The 12,535-nt window shown below is 38.8% G+C and overlaps 1 protein-coding gene across 3 annotated transcripts in view; it reads right to left on the bottom strand.

The window, feature by feature from the left end:
• The window catches only part of LOC109974565 (tropomyosin alpha-3 chain-like), a 56,242-nt gene that overhangs the window by 4,820 nt on the left and 38,887 nt on the right, over positions 1–12,535 (bottom strand). For all 3 annotated transcript variants that reach the window (XR_002276981.1, XR_002276982.1, XM_020624805.1), the window contains exons 3-11: positions 11,700–11,833; positions 8,419–8,544; positions 5,730–5,863; positions 3,778–3,895; positions 3,343–3,413; positions 2,591–2,666; positions 1,293–1,355; positions 1,045–1,114; positions 356–434 (exon numbers count right to left, since the gene is read on the bottom strand). Coding sequence is in view for 1 of the 3 variants with exons in the window: in XM_020624805.1 (XP_020480461.1) it covers positions 356–434; positions 1,045–1,114; positions 1,293–1,355; positions 2,591–2,666; positions 3,343–3,413; positions 3,778–3,895; positions 5,730–5,863; positions 8,419–8,544; positions 11,700–11,813 (851 nt within the window). In the remaining 2 variants the exon portion in view is untranslated. The remainder of the gene's footprint in view (positions 1–355; positions 435–1,044; positions 1,115–1,292; positions 1,356–2,590; positions 2,667–3,342; positions 3,414–3,777; positions 3,896–5,729; positions 5,864–8,418; positions 8,545–11,699; positions 11,834–12,535) is intronic.

Below are 12,535 nucleotides of genomic sequence, written 5' to 3'. Positions count from 1 at the left end.
ATTCCCCCGGAGGAGCAGGAGGAAGTGTCTGGAGAAAGGGAAGTCTGGGCATCTTTGCTTAGACTGCTGCCCCCGCGACCCAGTTCCGGATAAGCAGAGGAAAATGGATGGATGTTAGATTGCCCAAAGATATTGTAACTGATGCAATAAATCTGACTAAACAAACATGCTATACACGGTTTTATCTTTGTTAAGCTGAAAAGATTATAGAAAAACTGTTTTACTATTAGAAAATTAGAACTATTACAGCAACGAAACAAATCAGTGTACTTTTTTAAATTCAAATTTAAGTAATGCTACACTGGCAGACTCAAAATGCATGCATCTCATTTGACATATACTTTTTACTACTTACATAGAAGTAATGTCATTGAGGGCATGGTCCAGTTCCTCACTGATGGCTTTGTACTTGAGTTTCTGTGCATACAGTTCATCTGTACGTCCAGATACAGATCAAGAAAAGGTGTGTTCAAAGGAAAACAGAAACAGAAGACAGAAAGGCTGAAATTAGTAACATGGGAAAGGAGAAATAAATTATAATGAAGTCTTTTACTAACCAGAAACAGGTAAATGTTAAAGTCATGGTAACAGGCAGACCTGTCAATACCATGCAAATAAATTTAGCTAATGCACTTAAGAGAATTACAAGCCTAATGTTCGCCAACCATTCTTAAGAACAAAGTTCTTCTTAAAACCTAATTATACAGTTTTCATGAAGATTTAACTGCTTGTTTATAAAACAAGGTTTTAAATTAACTTTTACAGTGTGATTATTTGTAGCTCAGGAATTAGAACTGCATTTATGACATCGGTACCTGATCTAAATGATGTCACAAAATGCCCATGAGTCGTGGCAACTATTAACAAATGCAATATTTTGCATTTTGAGTGCTGGTAATTACGAACTGATCACATTACAAAAACATTGTTTAAAATTTGTAACATAATGGACTGCATTTTACTCATGTTTATTTTTGTTGGACACCTAGTAAATATAAAGTGTATTTAAAGAGTGCTGGTTGTCAAGTGCAATCAGTGTTGTACCTTCCAGATCATCAATAGTCTTTTCCAGCTTGGCCACAGATCTCTCAGCAAATTCAGCTCGGGTCTCAGCCTTAGGTGACACAGATCAACTTCTGGTCAGATATCAGCTGAGGCCAACACATTATAATAAACACAATGTCTGTGCACATCTTGCTGAATTATTTTAGGGGATAGGATCGATTTAGATTTAGAACATTTATACACTGGGGGTTTACAGTATCTTAAGGTCATTGTTCCTTCTTACTCACCTCTTTCAGCTTGTCAGTCAAGATCTTGATCTCTTCCTCGTACTTGTCCTCCTTTTGTGAGTACTGAGATGAGAAACAACATTATTAAGATGCAGATCCATAGGAAAGTGCTTCCATGAGCCCCTATCGACTTCTCAAAGAAATGTGGAGTTAAAATCAGTGTCCCTGCAGGACAACCTACTCACTTTCCTAATAAATAGACAGACCCATTAAATAAACACCACAGCAATCAATTAATCACAACCAAACAACAACAACAACAAAGCACAATACCATAACCAACACTGAGAGGATTTTGCCTCCCTGTACACCAAACCGTTTACATACTGCTCATACACCATAAAACTGGCCCAACCCTAGTAATACAATAAATGTGAGATAAATTTAAATAGGCTTCTTGACAAAAGAAACACACTAGGCAAAGCAGCAGTGGCTATTACTCCTACAAAGTTTGTAGTAGTCTGGTGTCATTTGCATGAGATTTTATGAAGTAAAGACAGCGGAGAGCCGTGTTTAATACCACTTTGCTCTGGCATGACACTTGTTGACACTGGATGTATGTGTGCCTTGTTTTCAAATAGCTGCAGGGAGTCAGTGCATGTGAACAACAAGCTTTTCATTTAGGTTATAGTAGCTGTCTAAAACAGACATTGTAAGTTTCATTCAGTTTATGGATAAATGCAGACTTCAGTCCTACCAGCGTTATTTTTAGATTCCATTTTTAATGTATTTATTGGTCAAACACTGTTTATATTAGGGTTGGGTAAGATGGTTTAGCAAAGGTCCTCTGCTGTCAAATTACTAAACTCTGTCTCCACAGTATGTTTGAGTTATTTCAAATTTTGAATCTCCCGCTTCCAACAAAATGCCAGGCAGAGGTAAACAGAACAGCAGCAAGAAAAGAGAGAAACCCTGGGAGCTATTAAAAGTGACAAGCACAACCGTGCCAGCCATGTTTAGTTCACTATAGCTACACCAACTAGTCCTGGGATGAAATCCCTGGTCTCATGTTTCTAAGTTAGAATGTGAAGCTTAGAATAAACCAGTCAATTTTAAAAAGATGTAATACTGCATGTATTTGTTAGGACTATTCGTGGGCAATGGAATGTAATGACAACATAATATCTGTATTATTCATTTGTAGTGACTCCACCCTACAAGCAAATCTAAACCATGTCAAGAAAATGCCCTCCAAAGAACAACGAAGCCACCAGGACTAATTTGTCACCCAGTGGTATATGCAGAAAAACTGAAGCATGCTGTGTCGTGCTAGTATGAGCACTATAGCCTGGCCCTACCTTCTCAGCCTGAGCCTCCAGAGACTTCAGGTTATTGGTGACATTCTTCAGCTCCTCCTCCAGTTCAGCACATTTACTTATTTAGTTTTTATTTCAGGGAAAGAAGAAAATAATAGGTGGAAACAGCATGTCAGATTAGTCAGCAAAAACTAAGAACAGCAGTGAGTAGAGGAAATTTTATGTGGTCACTGTAAATAAGCAATGTTCAGTTCCCTCACTTCAGTAAAAGTAATAATACCATGGTGAAAATGTGCACCACTAGATGTGCTTTCAAAATAGAAAATAGAAGAAAAGAAGCATTAGCAGTAAAATGTATTGAAGCATTACTTATAGGAATACTACTTATGAATCACCATGGATCATCATTCATGTTTATGTAAGAAATAGTTTCTACCAACTTTATATACTGTACTGTTGGGTAGCTTCAGTGCACCTTATTTCATTAGTCTTTTTTTTTATATGTAGATCTAACCAACGACCAGTTACTGAGCACAATATTTTTGTCTGAAATGTACTAGAATGTAGCTGAAATATTCATGTAAAGTACCTTAAACCTGAACTTGCAGCAAACACACTACTTGAGTTAAATAGAAAAGTTATTTTATAGTATAGTAGAACATCTGATGCTTTCAGTGAAATTATTTTGACCAGGGACTTTCCAAGTTCCGAGGTCATCCAGTGCTGAAAGTGCACACATCAACTAGTAGGACATATTGCTGGAGAAGTCATGAAGCCATGATATAAATACTCACGCCTCAGCCAACTCTGCCCTCTCCTCTGTACGTTCAAGCTCTCCTTCTACAATCACCAGCTTACGAGCCACCTGTACAAATGGATTACATATATTACAAGTGTTCATACATCAGAGACTTGAAAAAAAACATGAAACACATGCAACCCCTATGATAATCACCAGTATTATTAAGTTTTATTTATTTTTAATTATGTACTGATGTCAGATTGACTTAACATTCATCTATGCCATCCACTAGTGGCTCATTGTGAAGCCAGTATATGTCGAACACTGGCTGTGTGGCTATATCACTGTCAATGCATAAAAGTATATCTGGAAAAACACCTGCAGCAAAAGGCTGTTGATGTTGGTCTTTTTTGGGTTCTGAAAATCATTAGTTCTTCTCAGTCATCACCTGAAGACAGATTTCAGCAGCCAACAATGGAACACTCACCTCCTCATATTTACGGTCTGCCTCCTCTGCAATGTGTTTAGCTTCCTTCAGCTGAATCTCCTGGAGCTCCAGCTTCTCCTCATCCTTTAGCGCCCTGTTCTCAATCACCTTCATACCTCTGTACACAGAAACATTCATTATTTCTTGTGGAATACTTTTACTTTTTAGATAAATTGTCAGCTCTATAAATAAAGCAACGAAAGTAAACTACAGAGTAGATATTACTGGTAAAATAGTCAGTGCTTTTATAAATATCAGCTAATTGTTAAGAAATCACATAAACAAAAATCTGCTTTGGATTTATCCACTGGTAGTTAGGAAGTTTTGGGCAGATTTTTGTGTTTTAGCTTTAATTTCCTGCCCTTTCTTCTAGAAATGACATTTATAAACGACTAAACAGAGCCATGTGACACCCCCTCCTGCTTCTGGCAGTAAGGTTGAGAGGCCGAGTGTATTGACAAGAGGCAAAGGTGATGAGGCACAAGGCAGCTCTTTTTTCTCCCATCCTATCCAGACCTCTCACCCCAGCCTCGTTCATTTTGGCTTTTGTCTCTTTTTAATTGCTTATTTGGTTGGTTCCTTGTTTAACTAGAGTATATATAGCCTATCTCTATGTCTTTAGTTCTGTTTTTTTACCTATTCCTTCCTTGACTTCCTGTAATATTTTCTTGTCACTTGAAAATGTATGTGATGGAATGAGACATATTATTGTTTAGCATATGTGGTTTCTCTGTTGTTAATAATTTAACAGTGCTTGAAAATCTTGTTTGTGCTTCCATGCCCTGACAGTCTGTGAAAAAGATGCGAATGGCCTGTTTAAAAGTCAGAAGATAAGGACGGCACCAGGCCCAGATGGTGTGACTCCCTCCTGTCTGAAAGCCCGTGCTGATGAGCTGGCTCCAGTGTTCACAGTTATCTTCAACAGGTCACTGAAGCTGTGTGATGTCCCCTCCTGCATCAAACACTCCATCATCATCATCACGGTTCCCAATAAACCATCCATCAGCGAACAAAATGACTGTAGACCTGCCGCCTTGACATCTGTAGTTATGAAGTGCTTTGAAAGACTGGTGTCGGCCCACCTGAAGGACATCGTTGACCCCCTGCTAGACCCCCTGCAGTTCGCCTACCAGGAAAACAGGTCACTGGATGATGCAGTGAACATGGCACTGCATCATCCACAAGATTTTCAATGCAGTGAACATGGCACTGCATTACATCCTGCAACACGTCGACTCCCCAGGGACCTATACACGGGCCCTCTTTGTGGACTTCAGCTTGGCATTGAACACCATCATCCCGGACATCCTCCACTGCAAACTGACTCAGCTCACTGCTGATACAGTTCTACAGAGGAATCATCTAGGACAGTTTCTTCCCCCATGCTGTCACTCTGATGAACAGTTAACCCATGACTATATAACAGAATGACAGCCCTCAGTGCAATGCCTTGTAATATACCACTGAATATATCTACTGTATCTGGTTACTTACACCTAAAATGTTTGTATATACATGCATATTTTAAGTAATTAATTTTAAGTAAGTAATTTTCTTTTCTTTCCTAAACACACATTCCTTTTCTTGTTTCCTTATGTTGCCTTATGAAAGGACATTGTACTGGAATCAAATTCCTCGTGTGTCCAACACAGCTGGTCAATAAAGCTGTTTCTGATTCTACCTTTGAGTGTGGTTACATGCACATCAGAGCACAGTTCTGACCACATCCACCCAATTGCTGGTCATGCAGCACTGATGATGGCTGTGACTCAAGACTTTTCAACCAGAAAGGGCCTTGAAATATTTTCAGCCAGCTATTACACTTCCTATCACACAATGGCTTTGAACTGAAGCTGAGTAGAGAGGCAACCACTGTGAATCATTGTGTGAGTCTTCCCTAAGGTAGGCCTACAGGATAACGCTGATCACGCACAAAGCAGGCAAACAGTCACCTCTCGCTCTCATCAGCAGCCTTCTCAGCCTCCTCCAGCTTCTGCAGAGCTGTAGCCAGTCTTTCCTGAGCTCGGTCCAGCTCCTCCTCCACCAGCTGGATACGTCTGTTCAGGGAAGCCACTTCTGCTTCAGCCTGGGCATAGATAAACAGTGCTGACTCATTCACAGAAATCAGTCTTCTGCCTACACTTGCACAGGTTTGATGTGCTCACAGGGCCAAATAGCTGTTGCTGATAATGTATTTAGGAACGCCTATATTAACATCAGTTACACATTTATTCTGAATGCACTGGGAAAGAAAATGTTTTCTTTGAAGGTACAGACACGCTATAGCTGATGGAAACAAGTTTCTCACTGAGGACCACCATATCTTCCTTAGGCCTATGCTAATTCTTGTCATTCTGCTTTATAAATCTGTTAGTGGGTATGCAGTGGTTACACACTGTATGATTGTACAAGGGAAGAAGAAAAGTGTTTGGGGAATAAATGGGTATCGGTTCTGCATATTTAAGTATTTAAGGCTACATTAACTAATTTCTCCCTCTAATTTTTGATCGTTAAGGGTGAAGTGAGGATCAAAACAAACTCAAGCAGCATCCCCTCCTCTTCTCTTTGCTCCTCCTGCCCCAGCTCTGAAACTACATCATCCATGCATAGAGCCCGTAGAGCTTATGATTTCTGATGGCATTGCAGTGACACAGTGTCAAATACTGTAAATGGCTATATGCATACCTATGTCAAAGTCGTTTGTAGCAGATGTATCTGCAATAATACAAGCAAATTATACAGAGGGATGTTTTTCCCAGTAATACTGATCCAGTACTAATGTTCCGGCTGCTATCACATTGCATTCAGTGTTATGCAGTTGACACACAGAACTTTTCTTTTCAAGTTGTGTTGATGGTGAATATTTTAACAACTTTTCACTAAAATGATACATGAACTGCAGTGTTATTTTCCACATAAACTGGACCAAAACTGAGCAAAAAGTTGCAAAATTACTTCATTTGCTAATCCAGGAAATGCTGGTTTCCACTAATTAAAGGTACAAAATTGAAATGTTAACATGAATTTGCTAATGATGCCAATATATACAGACTATCTAACTACAGTAGTTAAGCATCTAGGAGGAAGAAGACCACATCTCTGTCAAATTTTAGTACTTTGGATGTTTTTAGTGCTCCCATCTTAGACAGGCCAAACCAACGTTAATCCTGGTTTGGCCTTGTTCTTTGTTGCTCTTTTTCTGCTACAGAATGCATTTGGTCTAACAGATCTGCTTCCTTCCTGGGTTTCAATTCAATTCAATTCAGTTTTATTTGTATAGAGCCAAATCTCAGGACACTTTACAAAGTCTAGTCTAGACCTTACTCTTATTATTATTATTATTATTATTGAGGAAAACTCCAGCAAATCCCTCTCGAGCAGCACTTGGTGACAGTGGGGAGGAAAAAACTCTGCACAGGGAGCCTCCATGGTCCGTCTTTGAAATGAGCCATACTGGTCTGAAAAACGTATTTTATAACATCAGATCACTGAGGGTGTGGAAGAAGTGTATCTGAATTTGTGCTAAATCTTAGTTAATGCAGTTTTACGGGTTTCCTATAGAAGCAAAAAAGGTGAACAACATATAGCTGTACCAGGGACACAATGCTAACAATGCTATATAATGCTATTTATTATGAAAATCAACTATTGACTGGTTTTTGGACAGTTAAAATGTCTTGAAAAGTTCTGGCTGAATTTAAAATACTGAATAAAGATAAAAAATATCACCAACAGATTGGTTGACACTAATGGAATGGTACCCCCAGTTGCTCCCGGTGATGTCACCGGTGTGTGAATGCATGAGTGCTTGGGAGTTCGAATGGGTGAATGGCTGAATAATGTGAAAGCGCTTTGAGTGTGCTGTAAAAGTGTAGAAAGGTGCTATACAAGTTTAAGACCATTTACCATTTACTGAATTATAAGGTTTTTGCTTCCTATTTTTATATCAGTTGCCAAATGTACTAATTGGTAAACAGAATACATTAGTATTTTGTGGTCTGGCCAATGTAGTGCTGTAGTTCAGGATTAATTTATACGGGTTTTGTTATAAAATGAAATCAGATTATCTAATTTTACAAGCTCGTTTTGTTAGTACCTTACTTGTACTTAACTGAGTTTAGTAGTACAGTTCTTAAAAATATCACTTCATTGAGTCTCTCTCCTAAAAGAAAAAAACTGACCCACAAGGAATGGATGATGTACCTAAAATGGACTTGGACCATTGTTAAGCTCGCAGTCGAGGCTGAACAACTGACATCATGGCCAAAATAGGGCTCTGAATCTCCCCAACAGCTGAAGAGTCCATGCAGGGCATGATGAGAATGGAATGCAAAGGAGAAGCAGTGAATCAGCCAGGACTGGCTTATGCTGGAAGCATCCCAGCTTTTATCAGAGCCTCAGTTTAGGGCTCACACTGTATGAGAAGGTACCAAGTCTGGGATTTTAGCAGTTTCCCAGAGTGACAGTTATTAAAGATTAAATTAAGATTATAGTAAAAGAAAATAGTTAAGATCAATAAACTGGATCAACTCTATCACTTGCCTTGTTTATCTATGTTTTTACTATCTGCAGTAACTGGTCTAGCATAGACAATGTTACAAGCTGTGAATTAATCACAACAATTGAAATTGTATTACTTACATCAGCAGCCTTCTTATCAGCCACCTCAAGCTTCTCCTGAGCATCCTTCAGGGCCTCGGAGTATTTGTCAAGCTCATCTTCTGTCCCCTTCAGCTTCTTTTGCATTTGCAAAAGTTCATCTTCATGCTGATGGTGTGTGAGATCAGAGTTAAGAGGGCTGCAAAGTCATGCTCAAAATGTATTTATTGGAGAATTGTTTAAATGCTTGGTACTGTGATTAAAATGCCTTGAAACCTAATAACCTTTATGTATTCCACTTAAAGGTATAGTCACAATTGCAGTACATTACAGTATATTTCAGTGCATAGGGGTATGTGAATACAACAGTAAAACAATTCTTCCTGACTGGTGACAAAATGCGCAGTGCTTGTGCTTGCAAAAACATCATTTTGTACAAAACAGGCTGCATCTCTGGAAGCTATCCAACTGGTCTGGCTAACCCAGACTGCTGGTGATTTTGCTCCTCATCTCTTACATTGGAAATGCATCAGGCCAGTCTGAAAAGGATGAATGATTAAAGTGACCAAAACTGTTTTATTGTACATATGTGGCTATTGTTTTAAGACAAATTTTAAAAAATAAGAACCTTTAATATGAATTGAAATGTGAAACTGACTTTGCAATTTCTCAATCTGACAGAAACTTTAATTTGAAACAAAAATGTTTAATGACCCTTTTCATTATATGATAATCTTACATTTTGGGGTTGTAACATTAAAACGTCATACAATAAAACCACAGAATTGCTGAACATCCATCGAAAGACTACTTAATATGAAGTGTGATATGTAATATAACATATAACTTTGGTCTTAAAGAGATATCTGGTGAAAATTGAAGCAGTTTCATTAGCTCATTTTTCATAACAATCAATCTATCTATCTATCCAGACAAGTTGCGAGTCTATCACAGGGCTGACAGGTAGACCACCATAACACACACAGGCAGGTAATTTAGAGTCTTCAGTCAACCTGAGCTGCATGTCTCTGGACTGTGGGGGGAAGCCAGAGCACCCAGAGAGAACCCACAAACTCCACACAGAAAGGTCTCAAGTAGGCACAGAGGTTGAACCCGGAACCTTCTTACTGTGAGGCTGCAGCGCTAACCACTGCCCTACCATGTCGCACTATTTCCAACAAAAAAATTCAAATCAGCATTCAGGTATTTGTGGCATGTCTATTCTTCTTCTGCACAGATGTGAACTGAGTTGGAAACTGTGACACCTCTATTCTACCAGGACCAGCTGCTTTGGTGAACCCATGCTTTTTGCCCACTACTGTCTAAGTGGAACACACAAATCACGGCCACTCTATACAACTAGCACATACTAGTGAAAAACATTAATGGGGGTACATGAGCCCTGACCCCTAATTCTACTGATTTCTTATTCAGCGTTCTTCTAACATGTGTTAAGAAATGGGAAATAAAACATTTACCACTGAGGTTTGAATACATTAAATAGTGTGACTTGAACCTACAAACACTAATCATTTAGCATGTGTACTGAAGTCTACAGGGGTCTATTTGGTTGTTTGTGTTCACAACCAAACCTAAACTTCAAACTGGGCCAGGTTCATGTGTTCTTAGTCTGACTGGACCTTGTCCCTAAACTGTGGGTGAATAGTTCTCACACCTGATGAATCCGAGTGGACTCCCTGACCTCATTTACACTTAGCATTAAACATGTACTCTGTTCCTTGGCCATAAACAATGATTTAGTTTAAACCCTTTATTCAGTCCCACCAACTTTCCAACCAAATGTATGTAGCACATACCGTATTCAACAATATATTGCTCTAGATGGTTTCTTTTACTGGTCGAGGGTTTCTTGCCCACAGTGTATCCTTAATCAAAATGATACTGTGTTGTCAGGGATTCCTTGTCTGTATTATAAATGCTTTACTTCAGGATAAAGTGGCTATCTGTCAGTAAATAAAATCAGAAAACACTTTGATTTTATAACAAAAGATCAGAATAAAACAGGACTTGTTAGCATTTAACAATTACATTTACTAAAGTGTTTAGTCTGGCTAAATAGCTAGTGCGTGACTAGCCCTAAAATATCTGCTCCTATTGTTTTTGGTTGTGTCAGTGACATGATACACAGAGGAGCCACTGTTTTGTCCTTGACCAATGACACAGGAGTTGCAGTTATTCAGTGCTAAAGATATCATTGTTTTACCACTGACAATATATTTATCTACTCAAATTCTTCCAGAGAGTAAATGAGTAGTTGCATACTTTACTCAGAATACAGGTAGAAAGCCCCAATGTCATGTTTCAGCTTTTTAGACAGTCCAGACAAAGGAATACTCAACAAGACTACACTGGAAATGAACCTCTCCTGCACAAGTGGCAGCGATTCTGCTTTCTGTTTATTCTAGAATTTAGGCAGCTGCTATTCACACAAAGCTGAACCTCCTGCTTCCCTTCTTGTAATGGTTAGCTAATGCATTCACATAACCCAGTAAACAAAAATCAACTTCTTTGAATTCTTCTGGCAGTTTGTAGTGTTACATATGCAAGTTTTGGTTTTAAATCTATAAAATATTAAGTTTTTTAGTCTTACAAGCTGTTGGATTACAACCTAATAACAGCTTCCTAAACTGATCCCAGGTTTTGGGTCAGGTAGGGACTAAGTTGTTGTGTGAAGCTTTGGCCTTAGGTTGTTGGGTTCACTTTGGTTATTTCTTAAAATGGAATGTATTCATTTCACTCACACAATGCACAGTGGGAAAAAACATGGAAAAATGGAAAGCAAATGTACAGTATAACTCTAGGTCTCCCCCTGGTATGGGTCTCAAATTTGACGGTGCAAGGTGGAATCATTTGGTTCAGGTCTTCAAGGATATAGGCCAGTTTAGGGTTTAACTTTTAGGCCTGTGCAGAGCTCTATGTTAGATTGATATGCTTGTCATAATCCAGAGCCACAGTGTGATATAGTTTAAAGATATCTTCCAGAGATGATATGGCAGCATCAATTCACCCTATATACCCTAGTTAAAGTACTACTTCGATTGTATATCAGGCAATTACATTTCTGATCACAGAAACAATGAATACTTTGAGAAAAATGATTATAGTTGTGCTGTTGTAATGCTCACCTACAGTAACTTCATGAGACAACTGAAGACAAAATCAGTGTCACTCATTTGAAGAAGTGACAGGTAAAGAAAAGTTTAAAACAACTTCTCTGCCTCAGCCACACAGTAAATCCTGTTTGATGAAGCGCACTCTTCTGGGCTAGTGAAACCAGATTTGTACCTGTGCTCATAGCCCACCTGCTTACTTCTGTCTTCAGCTGCTTTCTTGTCTGCTTCAGCTTGTTCAGCCTGGTCCAGTGCATTCTCCTTGTCCAGCTTCAACATCAGCATCTTCTTTTTGATGGCCTCCATTTTGGCTGAGGTTTAGTGCGCTACACACACAATGAGAAGAGAGGAGAAGACAATAAGTAGGGGGCAGACAACCAGAGAGGCTGGCAAACTGGAAGAGACACCAAAGTCAAAGATAAAGGGAGACCATTTATTAAACAGAGGAGCAGGCACTCCCCTTCTAAGCCCCTAAACCTTCCCACCCAGCCACACCCTCCTCTATAGCCCGCAGTCACATTTCAAATGAAATGTGAACCTATACGTGAGAAACATACATTAGTACACGTCTTTCCATTTTTAGTCACAATATTTCATGTTTACTGAGTTTAATATGCTGTGCTTTTAAAGTCAAGAACAACACTGCAACACATAAAAAGATAACTTCTATTTTTATATCTTTTACTTTTCTTAATGGATGTTTTTTGCATTTTGTGTAATTTAGTTTGCCTCTTTTTGTTCTAGTGTGTGTGTGACCCAGTATACTGTAATTCATGTAGTGGGCATGTAATTCTGTTTACACAGTCACACTGTGGGAACCTATGGGGACAAAAAGTAAGTCCCTAAAATGTTTAGTGTACATGTCTAGGAAATGAACGTCAATGCATTGTCCACTGAAGTGATGAAAATATGTGTGTGTGTGTGTGTGTGTGTGTGAGAGAGTGGGCTATGGGGCATGAGTGTATATTTGATCACATCTGATGCTTTATATTTTTTGTGAAGCAAAGGCTGCTATATGAATACATCTT

Source organism: Monopterus albus, unplaced genomic scaffold (assembly GCF_001952655.1).
Source record: "Monopterus albus unplaced genomic scaffold, M_albus_1.0 scaffold339.1, whole genome shotgun sequence".
Classification (NCBI taxonomy): domain Eukaryota; kingdom Metazoa; phylum Chordata; class Actinopteri; order Synbranchiformes; family Synbranchidae; genus Monopterus; species Monopterus albus.
Note: the sequence above shows the minus strand (reverse complement) of the source record. Positions and strands in the feature narration are given on the sequence as shown.